We start from the raw sequence: 13,153 nt of genomic DNA, 5'->3' as shown, positions 1-13,153 counted from the left end.
AGGCAAAGCAGTTCTGGTGTGACACATAAGACGGTTCACAGAATAAAGGAAGGAAAGGGAGGGGGGGGGCTGTAAATCAACAATTCCAAATGAAGAACACATTTGCAGCTTTAGAAAGGTCAAGGGGTGTGGGGTAGAAGAGTAAAGCAAACACAGAGGAGAAATGGAGGAATCATTGAAAAAAGAAAGATACACTATATGAAAGAAAGAAAGAATGAAAGAGAGGAAAAACTAGACAAAAAGCCAGAAGCTGGGAGCAACAGAAACAGAGAGAGCAAGAGAGAGTGAGGGAATCCAGACTGAGCTTCATTCCTGAGGAATAACAGAATCCAGGGAGTTACCCTCATCCCGCTATCAGACCTGGCACTCAGTCTCCTAATCCTCCTACTGGAGGGAGGTGAAAGAGCCAACATGGGGAGAGAGCATTAAGAGTACAACAGGAGAGGAAACACACTTAGATACTCTATATACAGCCAGAACCATGCACAGCAAATATGCAGAAATCTGTCCCCCATGAAAAAAATGTTCACAGGACCGTTTACATACACACAGTGTATATGTTTCTGCTAAAACTCTGACTCGAACGTTCATACTAAGCTCAGTATAGTCATGCACACGTTCAATCCATCAGTCAAACCATCCCTCCTGTATAGCAGCTAGTGGTCTACTGTGACATTATTTTGATGGTATTTTCTTATTCGATAGTCTTAGAAAAAAAGAGCATATATGGGTGTGCTTCAGATGAATTCAAAAGGGGATGTTGTGTATAACTACAGGTGACAATTTTCCAAGTCAATTAAAATGCAAAGCAAGGGTTGAGATTGACTCTCCAAACTATACATACATTTCAGCCATTTACAGTCACAACAAAAACATACACAAAGCATCCACGTCCTCTCGCAACTTCGGCACAGTGCTACTACATGACACAGAGTAAAATCACAGGAGAAGCAGGCCTACCCTTTCATGGGATGGTTACGATCTCATTCACTGCCAATTAACAGAAATAAGATTTCCCATGAAATCCCAGCTTCGATCAAAATGGATTTCGGCATAGGCTAAATACAGAGGACTCCTTACCACACAGTGGTTTTACACTGTCCCTAACCGCGAAAACTAAGAATTTAACGACTAAGTATTTCATTTAATGTTTAAAAAATAGCACTGCAGTGAAAGGGAGAAATAACGAGAATCCAAACGGAATAAGACGCATGGTATTTGAAAACTACAAACACCAGAGAGCTTATGGCCTCCATCATACCGTAAAAACACATTGGCCCACGTCTGCCGCTTGCAAAGATATCTGAAGAAGTGTGCCATGTATATCACCAATAATTGTTGGCCTGTAAGCAAATCCAAGACTAATTCAAAGAAACTGCCGCACACACGCCCCTCAGCATTGGTACAGTAGCATTGGCGATAGCATTATTAGCACGCTTGCTACATTACACAAATCCGATCAAAGAGAGGCATTTCAAGTTACCGTTTTAATGGTTTTGCAAAGACAGCGAGATGAGATCGTGGCATTACTTACCCTTCTTTAGGTTCGATGTGGTCTAAAAGGGCGGCAACTTGTCGACAAAGATTGGCTCGGGCTTGCAAAATACACTATTTTTGTCTACAAGCCTACTGTTTTCAAAAGGTCTGCTGTTGCCTGTAGTTTTTGCGTCACTCCGCCCCTATCTGCGCTCTCACAGGGGTGCGGCAGCGCAAGACACTTCGCAATATCGAGCTGCCACATTTGTCGCCTCACAAGCCCTTTTAACGCGTCTCAATAATGAGGAATTTGATTGGCCATTCCCCAGCATTGAAGTAGTACAGTCAAGAATACAGATGTCCGAGATTGAGAATGTTCGATTTAAAAAAATAAAAAATAAACGTAGATTATACCAAAAGGGAGTGTAACATGATGCAGTGTAGGCTATCAGCATATTTTTTCTCTTAAACCGCATTAAAAATATATCGATGGATCGTTAAAGTTTACACAATTTTCACTCGTACCCACTATGCACACTGAGAGCGTTTTGTATTTGATTTGTGACTCATTAAACGACAGGCTTTATTATTTTATAAGTTGGCATGAGTGCGTGACAGTGCAGTATACATTCTAAAAATATTGTATAGGCTGTTTACATGACTGCCATTGGTTTCTTAAAGTCAGTGTTTGAGTGTGTGGTGCTTTGCATAAGCGGATCATGTATTTACACAAAGAGAATCATCTGAGAGGAGTACTACGAAGCGGGACTCTGATTAGCGCCCTACTAATTGTGTTTACTCGCATTAGGAATTGGAAAGGTTATTATTACACCTGGCCTTAGCTTCATGAACCTGCGGTAGAACAAGGAGCTCGCATAACAATTTATATTTAAAGAATTTCTTTGACATCTGTGGAACATATGCATACATAAATGTAAGCTTAAGTGGCCATAAGAAGTGAACACCAAAGTTAATTTCTTTGAAGAGGATCCAGACTAAGCTAGGGTTTAAAACATTTTGAAGAGAGTAAAGAGAATGTGTGGAGCTTTTCTTATCTGTATCTACATTATACCTTATGTTAAATGCTTTATGTTATTGTTATTAATTTGCCTCATATGTTTACATTTATTTCCAAATTTCAATTTAAGAAGTGTTCTCTGGACATTGTTAGAGAAAGACGAAATTCATAAGCTTGTCATAACATAGAGATTCTCGTTGGATGGAATATATTTACAGTCCTTGGACCATATATTCAATCGCACTGTATTAAGATGTGTCACGTGACGTGGCCCGCACGATGCCCTCCATCACGCACGTCTGGCAATCAGTTTATTGCTCACCGCAAAGGTGTTGTCGAAAGGTAGAGAGCTGCGCTGTGTACGTCCTTTTCCTGCTTTACCAAGTCACATAATGTAACGTTTTAAATATGATATTTATTCGTTCTCAAAGGGACTTGATATAGCGATCATTTCGTTTGTTTTTGTTTTGTTATGTTTTGTTTCTGAAAGACAGATTGGCGTGCAGGGGTGAAGATCTTCCAGTTCTGTGTAGTTAAACTATTAACATTGAACAGGTTCTGCAAATACTACTTCACACAAATGCATTTAGCCGTCAAGTTTGAAGCGTTTGTTTTAGCATCTAACTGTCAATTTGCATGTACCTGCTTTGTTTTATATGTTATTTATGGTGAATATGCCTAAACATAAGGATTTAAACGTATTTAACCACTAATCACCACTAGATGGCGGCAGACGAGAGCATGCTAACATCGATAGGTTAGACTAATAAGTAACGCTTTTCGGTTCACAAAACAAGTCTGTTTTGGCTGAGAACTGCTGCATAAGGCTGATTAAAGCCCAGCTGTAATCCTGACGTCTTTTTTAGCCTTAGGAATCTTCAGAATGCTCACAGCCTCTAACTTTTCACTGATAGCTATGACACTGCCTACACAAAAGTGATGACTTAGTTCAGATTACTTATGACAGTCAATTTAATGTCAATTCAAGTGTGATTCTACAGTAATTACAAAATAAATAAATGCACCCAAACACACCTGTTCATTATAGGCTGTAGTAAGCGTTTACTTTTCTACCTTCTGACATCCGTGTGAAATCTTCACGCAAAAAAATGGGAATCGGCAGTAATCTCCTGCAAAACTGTATAACAAACCGAAAAATTTTTAATATGGGGGGTTGTATACCAGTCTCTGTTGGCAATGTGTAATAATGGTTGATACTGTGACTAAAAGTGGAAATTTCATGAATGTTCTCCTTGTTCCTTCCCTTTGAAATGAGACCAAGGCATTCTTCTCCTTTGATGACCTGGAGGGTAAACAGACTTTTGTCTCAACCTCAGATACCACAGTTTCAACTTTAAAGAATTTGATGGAACCAAGAATAATAGTTTTCACAGAACTATGAAATTTTGGACCTCATGGTGGCTCAGTGGTTAGCACTGTTGCCTCACCGCAAGAAGGTCTTGGATTCGAACCCTGCCTGTCCCGGCACGTTTGGGTTTCCTCTGGGTGCTCTGTGGGTTTCCTCTGGATTCTCTGGTTTCCTCCCACTGCAAAGACATGCATGCTAGGATTAGTACTCCTGTCAGTGGCCTTGACCAAGACACTGGCAAAAATGCACTAACATATGCTTATGAGCTAGGAGCAGGGGTGTGTGTGCTCACTGGTGTTAGGATGGGTTGAATGCAAAGGCTGCATTTCACTGCTCAGTGTGTGTGTGACAAATTAAGTACTTCTTATTCTTCCTTGAGTAGAATTGCGACAGTCTTTGCACAACTGAAAGTTTTTTCAGCAGTTTCCAAACACACAACTATCAGTGACCATGCTTTGCCTAAGCTTTTGGAGGATATGAGCTGTAGTTTGGGTGGCGCAATATTTTTACTCAAGCACTTACCAGTAAACGCTGATCCCAAAACATTTCTGGCACACTGCCTGCGTGACAGCTAGAGCCAGTAAGTCTACCTGTTTGGTGCACAGAACTTCCTCATTCAGTTAACAGACAAGTGAGCCACCAGGAAGGAATCGGCGTGTGGGACTCTACCAACGGAGGAAAAAAAAGTAAGGAGGGGAAAACTGCTCATTCAAAAACGTAACAGAAGCTGAGATAAATTACTGTTTATGTGGCGTTGTGACAAATGGGAGGGAATACCTTTTCCTGGTACCACAATCATAAAACAGTCCTTTGGCCTTACAGGAACAGTAAATAAACAGGAGTGATATGAGGGGGGAAAAGAGGGAAGAAAATTGTGACAGTGAGATCATTTGAATAAATTGTTACCTTCATGTTTAGTCATTTTTAATTTTAATGAAAAATAATTGAGAGTTTTATTAGAGGTTCAATTAAACAATTATTATACAAATATTGCCATGTTCATGTGAATCAACTTGGTAACAAAAACTGATGACAAACAAGTTTTAAAAAAACAGGTTTGCATGTAGACTGTGGCTGGTCCTGAGAGATAAATGTGAGGCCTGTGTTATTCCGAAAAGACAGAGGTCATTGCATGCAAATGCAAACAACAACACTGTCTTTCTCAGATAGAGTTTTCTCAGACAAGGAAGACAGCTGCGCCAACACGACATAGCTACGTCTGACTGCATGAGTCAAATCATACCCAGACCACATGTCAGTCACATAAACTGAATCAACACTTTATTTGAAAGTTACTTCTGACTCGGGTCAACGTACGTTCAGAAAACTGACGAGACAGTTTAAAAAAAAAAAACCAAAAAAAAACCTGACTCTCAGTGTTTTGAGAAAAATGTAAATTTTCAGGGAAAAAAAAAAACAGCGCTATTGTGGAATTCTGGTCATTTATACTGCTGACAAATATGCTTTGCTTATGAAAGAGTGTATGACACACGATTCTTTGGGTTTCGTAATAATCTAAGAACAGATGTATGAGACAAAGAGATCTCAGCTGGACTTTTCTGTGCTTTCTGATCCAGACAACAATGATTAAATAGTGACCACTAGAGGGAAGATCACTTGTTCATTAAGCAACATGTGGAAATCCCCTCACAGTCCAAGCTGACCGTAATAATCAGTTGGGGTTTAAATTTATCTTTCCAATCTGTCTTTATTTGCAACTACGAATCACACTGAGTAATAGCATGAAATGTTAAGGGACATCAACATTCATTGATAGATAGGAAATTATCATTAATTCTACCAGGGGGAATTTATAATGTTGCCCCATGATATGTTTGAAAGTGTTAACTGACTGTAAATTCATTAAGCACTCTTCCATGGCTTTAGTTTACTCATAAAATCAGACATATAAATTCAGGAATGAGGGAGTGTTTCCTCACAACATGAAAACAGGTTAAGAAGGTTGAGAAGCCTCTGTAACTTTAAAGTCAGTGAGGCTTCCCTGGTAATCTGTAGGTCAAACAAATGAGCAGAAATCTCCCACAATGGCAGGAGGTTCACTGCATTAAGATGTACCTCCAACGGGACAGGCCTGAACAATTTCGAATCCATGTTTTTGTATAATAAATTTGTACTGATCATTTCTCTTCTCTTCTCTTCTCTTCTCTTCTCTTCTCTTCTCTTCTCTTCCTTTCTTTCTCTCTTTCTCTTTATTTCACCCTGTTGTCACATTTAGAAGCCTCTCTTCACAGGAAACATTTTGTTTCTAATTCTACGACTGCCGGTTATGCATGAGGAAGATCTGCAACATGTGCAAACTTCTCCCAAACCCTCAGGGCAAGACATGAAGAGAGAGAGTGAAAATGAAACCAGACTAACATCTACAACAAAAACAAAGCAGAACTGAATATCATTATATTTTGTTTTTCTCTGTTTTGAAAGCATGTGATTCAATGTTTGAGAATTCAGAAAACTGGAACATACCACAAACACTTTTACATACCACAAACTACAAACATGTTAACCAGTAGGAAAGCGAGCTGATGTAGTTTGATACAGACTGATTATTCTTTAATGTTTTTCTTCTCTTTTTTTTCACTTTTACATTGAACTTACTGAGGGATATTGCCTCGATATATCTGAGCACATAGAAACATGGAAATAGATAAAACTACAAGTGAGGACTCTTTTCTTTTCACATTCCAGACAAAGTATTTTGTGTGTAAACACCTCAAGGCATAGCTTGTAGCTTGTTGTCAGAACATTCAGCATAAAAATTGCAGACAAAAAACAGAGATTTGGTTTCAGTAGAGTCTGAGCACTGTTTATCAAGTTTTTCTTTTAAAAAAAATAGTCTCTCCAAAAAAAAAAAAAAAAGGAAACTGTGAAGAAGTCAATTATTTCATACATTTGGGAAATGTACCTGCTTTCCAAGGCTAGATGACGCAGAAAGACATTTAAAATTCATAAACGGCACGGATAAATACCAGACAGATACCTATACTATAGGACGTGTATCACTATAATACAAATAAAAGAGACTTCATTGTTAAAGTAACAGGAAATTTAACATTGCACAGTAAATAGGAGTTTCATGTTTGCACATTTGTGTAAAAAGCTTGTGTCATAAGGCCTCTATCGACCTTGGTGAAATTTTCAGTACTTTGCTAACAATCTCCCCAGTGATGGGACACTCTTCTGAACATGCTATGATCAACACCCTGCATGCCTGTCTATTTTTCAGAAATGTCTGAAGGGAATCATCCATTTCTCTGTCCCCTTCTCTGTATCCGTCTAAAATTAGCAGACTCTGGACCGGTCCCATCAGGACCTCCCGCAGGTCATCCACTGCAAATGTTGGACTTTGGATTTGTGATGTCACATTTTGGAAAAGGTCACCAGTTGCTCCGGTACAGTTTACAACCAGAACTGCCTGAAGGATCTGGAGGTTGTAGGGGTCTGATGGCAAATCCTGAGCCCAGAGAGAAGCCAACCTTTGGGCTACAACACTCTTTCCCCTTCCTGCCTCACCCTCCAGGAGAACTGTTTCCCCCTCTTCTGGCAGCAAGGAGTGGATGTTCTCAGTCTGACCATCTCTGCAATCAAAAACATGAAAAGCCTGAGTCAAAAGCATTTTTGAGTGTGAATGTGAGCGTAAGAGCAAAACAAAAAAAGTGTAAGTGGTCTACATGTTGTGCACTAAGAATAAATCTTAATTGGTCTTATCTTGTAAGAGATCAGACAACCCACATTTAAAAAAAAAAACAATGGTTACGGTAAGAGGAGAATAGCAAGAGAGCGACAGTGGTGTACTGGCCGTTGGGCATACCGGGACAAATCCCAGTGCGCCGTAGCGGTGGGATGGTGGACTGTCAAAAAATCCATAAACTTTTTACCGCTCCTGTCTGTCTCTTCACTAGCCCCATGTGCTTGTCATGCGGGGTGCGCATGAGAGTGTGCTGCGTGTGTGTTCAGGGACTGGGCTCACGGGTCAATCACAACCAAGTTAGTTAGCGCGTGATAACATTCTAGACTAAGGCAGAAGTAGCGCGCAGCAGTGAGATGGCCAACGAAAGCCGTGGACAAGAAAATGTCAAACAGTACAGCAGGGGCTGAACGAATCAGAAAAAAAAGGAAGCAGGCATTAGAGGCACAGGCTTCCAAATGTAAAAAAAAAAAAAAATCGACATAATATTAGGGCATCAGCATCCTCAGGTGGCCAGCAACACTGTTTTCAAGGAGCAGACTGAAGCGGTAAGATGGACATTAAATTATAGGCTAGGCTACATGTTCAGTTTAAACTGCTGTAACTTGTGGTTACAAAACGACCTTACTGATAGGCTACTTGTTACTATTTAAGCCATGCTGATGGCGTGTTACAGTGTAAGTCTGTGCCTACTGAAATAGTCTATGTCCTGGAATAGACATATGCTACTTTCCATTGCAAAACCCTCTGAGTGCATCGAGAATCACCCATCAAGAATAAAAGACTATATCATCACCAGCGAGAACTAGGGTGTTAAATCTAGTGGGCTATGTCCTTTAAGAGACTGGAAGCCTATGTGTTTAAAAACAAAGAAATAAATGAATAAATAAAAAATAATGCAACGATCTTAAAATCTCTGCAGGATTATCAAAATGGCCCATTAAACTCATTTTTTCACTTTCATTCATGTGAATATAAAAACAACAACAACTACAACTACAACAACAATAATAATACATAGGCGATGTGGTTCTATATTTATATGTTGTATATTGAGTACCACTGTTGTCTGCCCATATCATGCTTGTTTGGTAACCCCCCCCCCCCCCCCCCCCAGCATGATCACTTATCTGAATTACAAGCTATTTTTTTAAATGGCCATGATAAAGATTTTCCATTTTATGTGAACCGCACTCAAAGCATTTGTTCTCTTTACGTGATCCACACACCAGCTCTCTCTGACTAACCTGCTGTGAAATGTGTGTGGGAGCACTTCTTTGCGGAACTTCGCGTCTTCTTCCATGCTGAGTGGCACATACTGTTCTTTCAAAGCTGCCCTCAGATTTTCCACTTTTTCATCTTTCACTGCAAAAGCAAAGCATGAGACAAATGTAAAAAAAAACAAAAACAAAGAAAAGTTTCATTTCTAATCAGATCCTCAGCATCAAGACTTCAAAGTTGTTCATGTCTCCTCAAACTTACAGTAGGTGTGTGAGAGGGTTAGGGTTACTTTAGGGTAAAGGTTCAGATTAGGACAAATGTAGAGATGGTAAAAGATGAGGAGGAAGAAGAAGAAGAAGAGGAAGAAGAAACAGTAATGCAATTCCTCCCTCTACTATATGAAAAAGGATCTTTATGCCCTTTGACGTTTTCCTCTAATACCATTCAGCGCAGTTCAAATCTACATTTAAAACATGACAGGGTTTACCTTCTGAGGCTACACAGTATGTCTGAGCTTTGCTAGTAGATTCTGAGGGTAAACCTTACGGGGGGAGAGAGAGAGAAAATAGGTGAGAAAAAACGTATAATTAGAGAAATTGATTGGACACAAAGTTTAGCTTGCTCAACTCTTTACTTAATGTTACTTGGGATAATACAATCTCACAGCCAATGACTGGAGTCCATAACCACACTATGACCAGTCACTGGATTCCCACAGACTAAAATATCTGAATACGGTGATGATCCACATATGAGTCATAGAACAGTTTGCTCCTTTTTTTAGCAATGTGTTTGTATTTTTATATTTTTCAGTAAATTTCAATGGGACTTACAAGCAGCTGCAGGACCGGAATGCTCTGTCCCCTCCAAAAGGCGTCTTCTACTCAGAGGGTATTTGTAACCTGAAAACATCCTGCAGTATGTTAATTTCCTTCACTATAATTCTCTTTCCAATAAAATCCTGTTTTGTCCTGGCTGATCTCTATTTCATGTGATGGAAATATACCTAATATATACCTAATGCTAAACAGAGGCCTCTTTGTTAAACTTTCTGTTGTACTCTATTGCTATTAACAGTTGCCTAATTATTTGGTGCCTTGAGCGAGAGTCAAGGGCATGAAAAATCTCAGTGAAAAGCCCATGTATGCAGTCATGTCAATGTGAATAACCTGTTACACATACATCTGGAGAATTTATTGCAGTATACCACTGATGCCTATCTGTGGGGCAGTGTACTATCTTTAAGAATCTGGCAGGAATTAAGAAATGAATAATCTGTAGTATACCTAAATGTTCCGTAAGCACCTCAAAGTTTTTGTCTGTTACTTTGTGAGAGGGCTGCTAAGGATAGACACAGCCTCTTGTCCACTGAGTAGTTCCTCTTCATGTGTTTGCAATAAATTCCACTTAACTGTGTCTCTGGTCTGCTTGGTTCCTCCTCCAGTCATTACTGGAGTTGTTCTATAAAAGTCTCTACCCACAAGGTTAATCTAATTTGTGTGGTGTCTTGTAGAATTGCTGTGTCATGATTCATGAGTTCCTGAACAATAGCAGGCAACGATTAGCATAATTACCCTCTGACAGAGTGATGGACAACTGCCCTTGAACTTCCATTTAAAAAGTCTTTTTTGGAACAAATCCCTCAACGCTAAATGTAATTTGCACGACACAGGTTATAGAGATAACTGTGGAGATAACTGGATAAATAAGACTAACAAAATCACGCAACTGTCCTGTGTTTAAAAATGGCTTTACTTTCAGGGAAACCCCTGAGGTTAGCTAATATAGAATCCACCCACGTCATTTGGCTCTCAGGTTTCAATTCCCAAGACTTAAAAAATTACACATGGGTTTGTACATCAGAGTCTCGTGACCTCACGTGCTACGTTACCTGTCAGCACTACGAACTGACTATCACGGTGACTCTGCAAAAATTTTACAAGAGAAAAACCCCAAGGTGACAGTATTTGATAAGACTCAGATCTGCCAGATTATTTAAAATAGCTGGGGCTTTTGCAAAACAGAGTCACCTTTGTATTAATCTATAAGACCGGATTGCTCCGTCATTCGTGCGAAAAGATAGAAACAAAAAGCATTACTTCATAATACAGTGCATGATATTGTCATAACACAAAATGGCAGTTTTCACTACAGGAACTGGGAAATATGGCCTTAGAGTGGGAGAGAGAAATCAAGAGCCTGTGAATCACATTCTGAGGAAGAAAGAACAAATACATGAGAGGCAGAGGAAAATGACTCAGAATATTACTGAATGAATTTTTATTTGAAGTTACCTTTTTGTCTGTAGCGCAGGAATATTGATATTCCAATGACCACCAGCAACACCAGTAAAGTACCAAATCCTATCGCAGGTGCCATAGACACTGTCCTCTTTTCAGGAATTTCCTCTATGAACAGAGATATCATCATAACAACATGTCATCTAACAACAGCTAATTCTTACAAAAACAAAAAATCAACACCAACAAATTCGACACCCACATGTGCAAAACAACCATGGGAAAAAACTGAGTTTCCTCTTTAAATCAGAATACACTATAGAGGCCTTGTTTGGATAATTACATGCAACCAGTATTTGTCTTAGAAACATTTTCTGGAAACATATAACAACCAAAATCTCTGACAAACCTGGCATGACGAAAGTGGCCGATACTTTTGCCTGATCTTCCACATGGAAGGTGCAAGTGTAGTTGCTGAGGACATCGTGCGTCACAGTTATTGTGCTGGTGACTGAAAAGCGTTCGTCTTGGGTCTTGACGAATGTGCTGTTGGAGCTATTCCTGAACATCTGATCAGTGCCATGCAGAACTGTCCAGACCACCTTAGCCATTGGGAATCCCTCGGATTCACAAGATAATTCCACCTCTCCTCCAGTCCTCCTGATGCTCTTCTTCACTGGTGTGTAGGAGGCTGTGGAGAGACCATTAGAGTTATTTGGTGACACTCCACAATAAAGCTATCTGTTGATGCACATCCAGAAATGTGGATGTGCATCAACAGCCTATGTGGAAAGAGCAGCACCCATAGCAGAATCATTCATAGCACATTACTAAAGGCGATGCATACATGTATACCCAAACAAGTGACACCGACTCATCTCCACAGGTAAATGAAGCGCTTGAGACATTCACTATAAAAAAGACGTTAAATATTATGAACTTGATATCTATCTATAAGAGTATTAATATTATAGGTAAAAACTGACCTTTGACAATGAGCGTTGTCTGTTTATAATCCACATCATCTCTCTTCACAATGCAGCGGTAACTGCCAGAATCACTAATCCTGACATTAGACAGCTGCAAAACTGCCTGGCCCGTTTTCAGCTTCTGATTAATCAGGCTGGCCCTACCACTGAAATGGGCACTTGGGTAGTCGTGCTTCTCTTGGCCGTTCTCCAGCCGGTAGACGTTCAGGTCAGGCAAGGGACTCATACGACGCCAGATGACAGACAAGTTGGAGTCCCCAGTGCCAGGCGGAAATGTGCACACCATTGTCACATTAGTGTGGAGCTCTGCCTCATACACCTGCTTACCCACCTCTACTGTAAAAAGAGCTAAGGAAAGAGAACATAGAAAACCTGAAGGATGAATCACAGTAATCAATGACAGTCAATTTATGGTCAAATGACATAGTTCAATTATTTGAACACATGTCAGCAATACAGATATGGGTTTATTCATATATTTGAAAATTTTCCAGATCTGAATTTACAAGGAATTTAAAAAATTTCTTAGCTACAACAAGCACGCTGCAGATGAGGGTAATTCCTCATAATCGCTGAGTCACTTATGGTTGTTCAAACGCCAAACAGACACACATGTCTCAACATACAGTTCATTACAGTGCACACATGGATTTTTTGAAATATGATCAATCATAAATCAAGAGAGAAAATCGGTGTAGTTTTAAAACTCAAGCTGTATTTTTTAGCAGCGAGTTCTAGGATCTAGGCAGAGACTGCTAGTAAAGTCTGGTCACGTGAATTTTTAATAACATACCTGGTACAGCAGGCCATGTGACAAGCTGCATTAATAAAAGAAACTGTCTCTTCATTTGACCTGGGGGGATGAAAAATACATATCATAAATTATAAACATGATGACAAACGTAACATTTAATGTTCATTATAAGGACGATGAAAATCTTGGCACTTTCCATTCAGGCAAGATGCTGGAGCATACTCCCATTGTACATTAATATAATATTAATATCAGGTGTTTTTTTTTCCAAGTTGGTTAATGCTGGCCCTTAGTCATTAGCCATTTAGCCTAGTCACTCCTGAATCAGCTGACTATCTAGACATCCAGAATCAACAGCAATGACTCAGTGCGGAAAAAAA

At 39.6% G+C, this 13,153-nt stretch overlaps 2 protein-coding genes across 2 annotated transcripts in view; both read right to left on the bottom strand.

Annotated features, from left to right (window-relative positions):
* Positions 1-1,636, bottom strand: part of add1 (adducin 1 (alpha)) — a 30,082-nt gene extending 28,446 nt beyond the window's left edge. The window contains exon 1 of the mRNA XM_030767220.1: positions 1,535-1,636. The gene's annotated coding sequence lies outside the window, so the exon portion shown is untranslated. The remainder of the gene's footprint in view (positions 1-1,534) is intronic.
* Positions 1,637-6,987: 5,351 nt separating this feature from the next.
* Positions 6,988-12,867, bottom strand: LOC115807080 (programmed cell death 1 ligand 1). The gene is made up of 7 exons (XM_030767941.1): positions 12,813-12,867; positions 12,017-12,367; positions 11,440-11,721; positions 11,085-11,198; positions 9,278-9,331; positions 8,817-8,934; positions 6,988-7,459 (listed from the first exon to the last, which is right to left on the bottom strand). The coding sequence occupies exons 1-7, from the start codon at positions 12,865-12,867 to the stop codon at positions 6,988-6,990; spliced, it is 1,446 nt and encodes a 481-aa protein (XP_030623801.1).
* Between the last annotated feature and the right edge of the window lie 286 nt (positions 12,868-13,153).

This window comes from Chanos chanos, chromosome 3, assembly GCF_902362185.1.
Source record: "Chanos chanos chromosome 3, fChaCha1.1, whole genome shotgun sequence".
Classification (NCBI taxonomy): domain Eukaryota; kingdom Metazoa; phylum Chordata; class Actinopteri; order Gonorynchiformes; family Chanidae; genus Chanos; species Chanos chanos.
The sequence above is the reverse complement of the archived record's forward strand: the minus strand, read 5'-3'. Positions and strand labels throughout refer to the sequence as shown.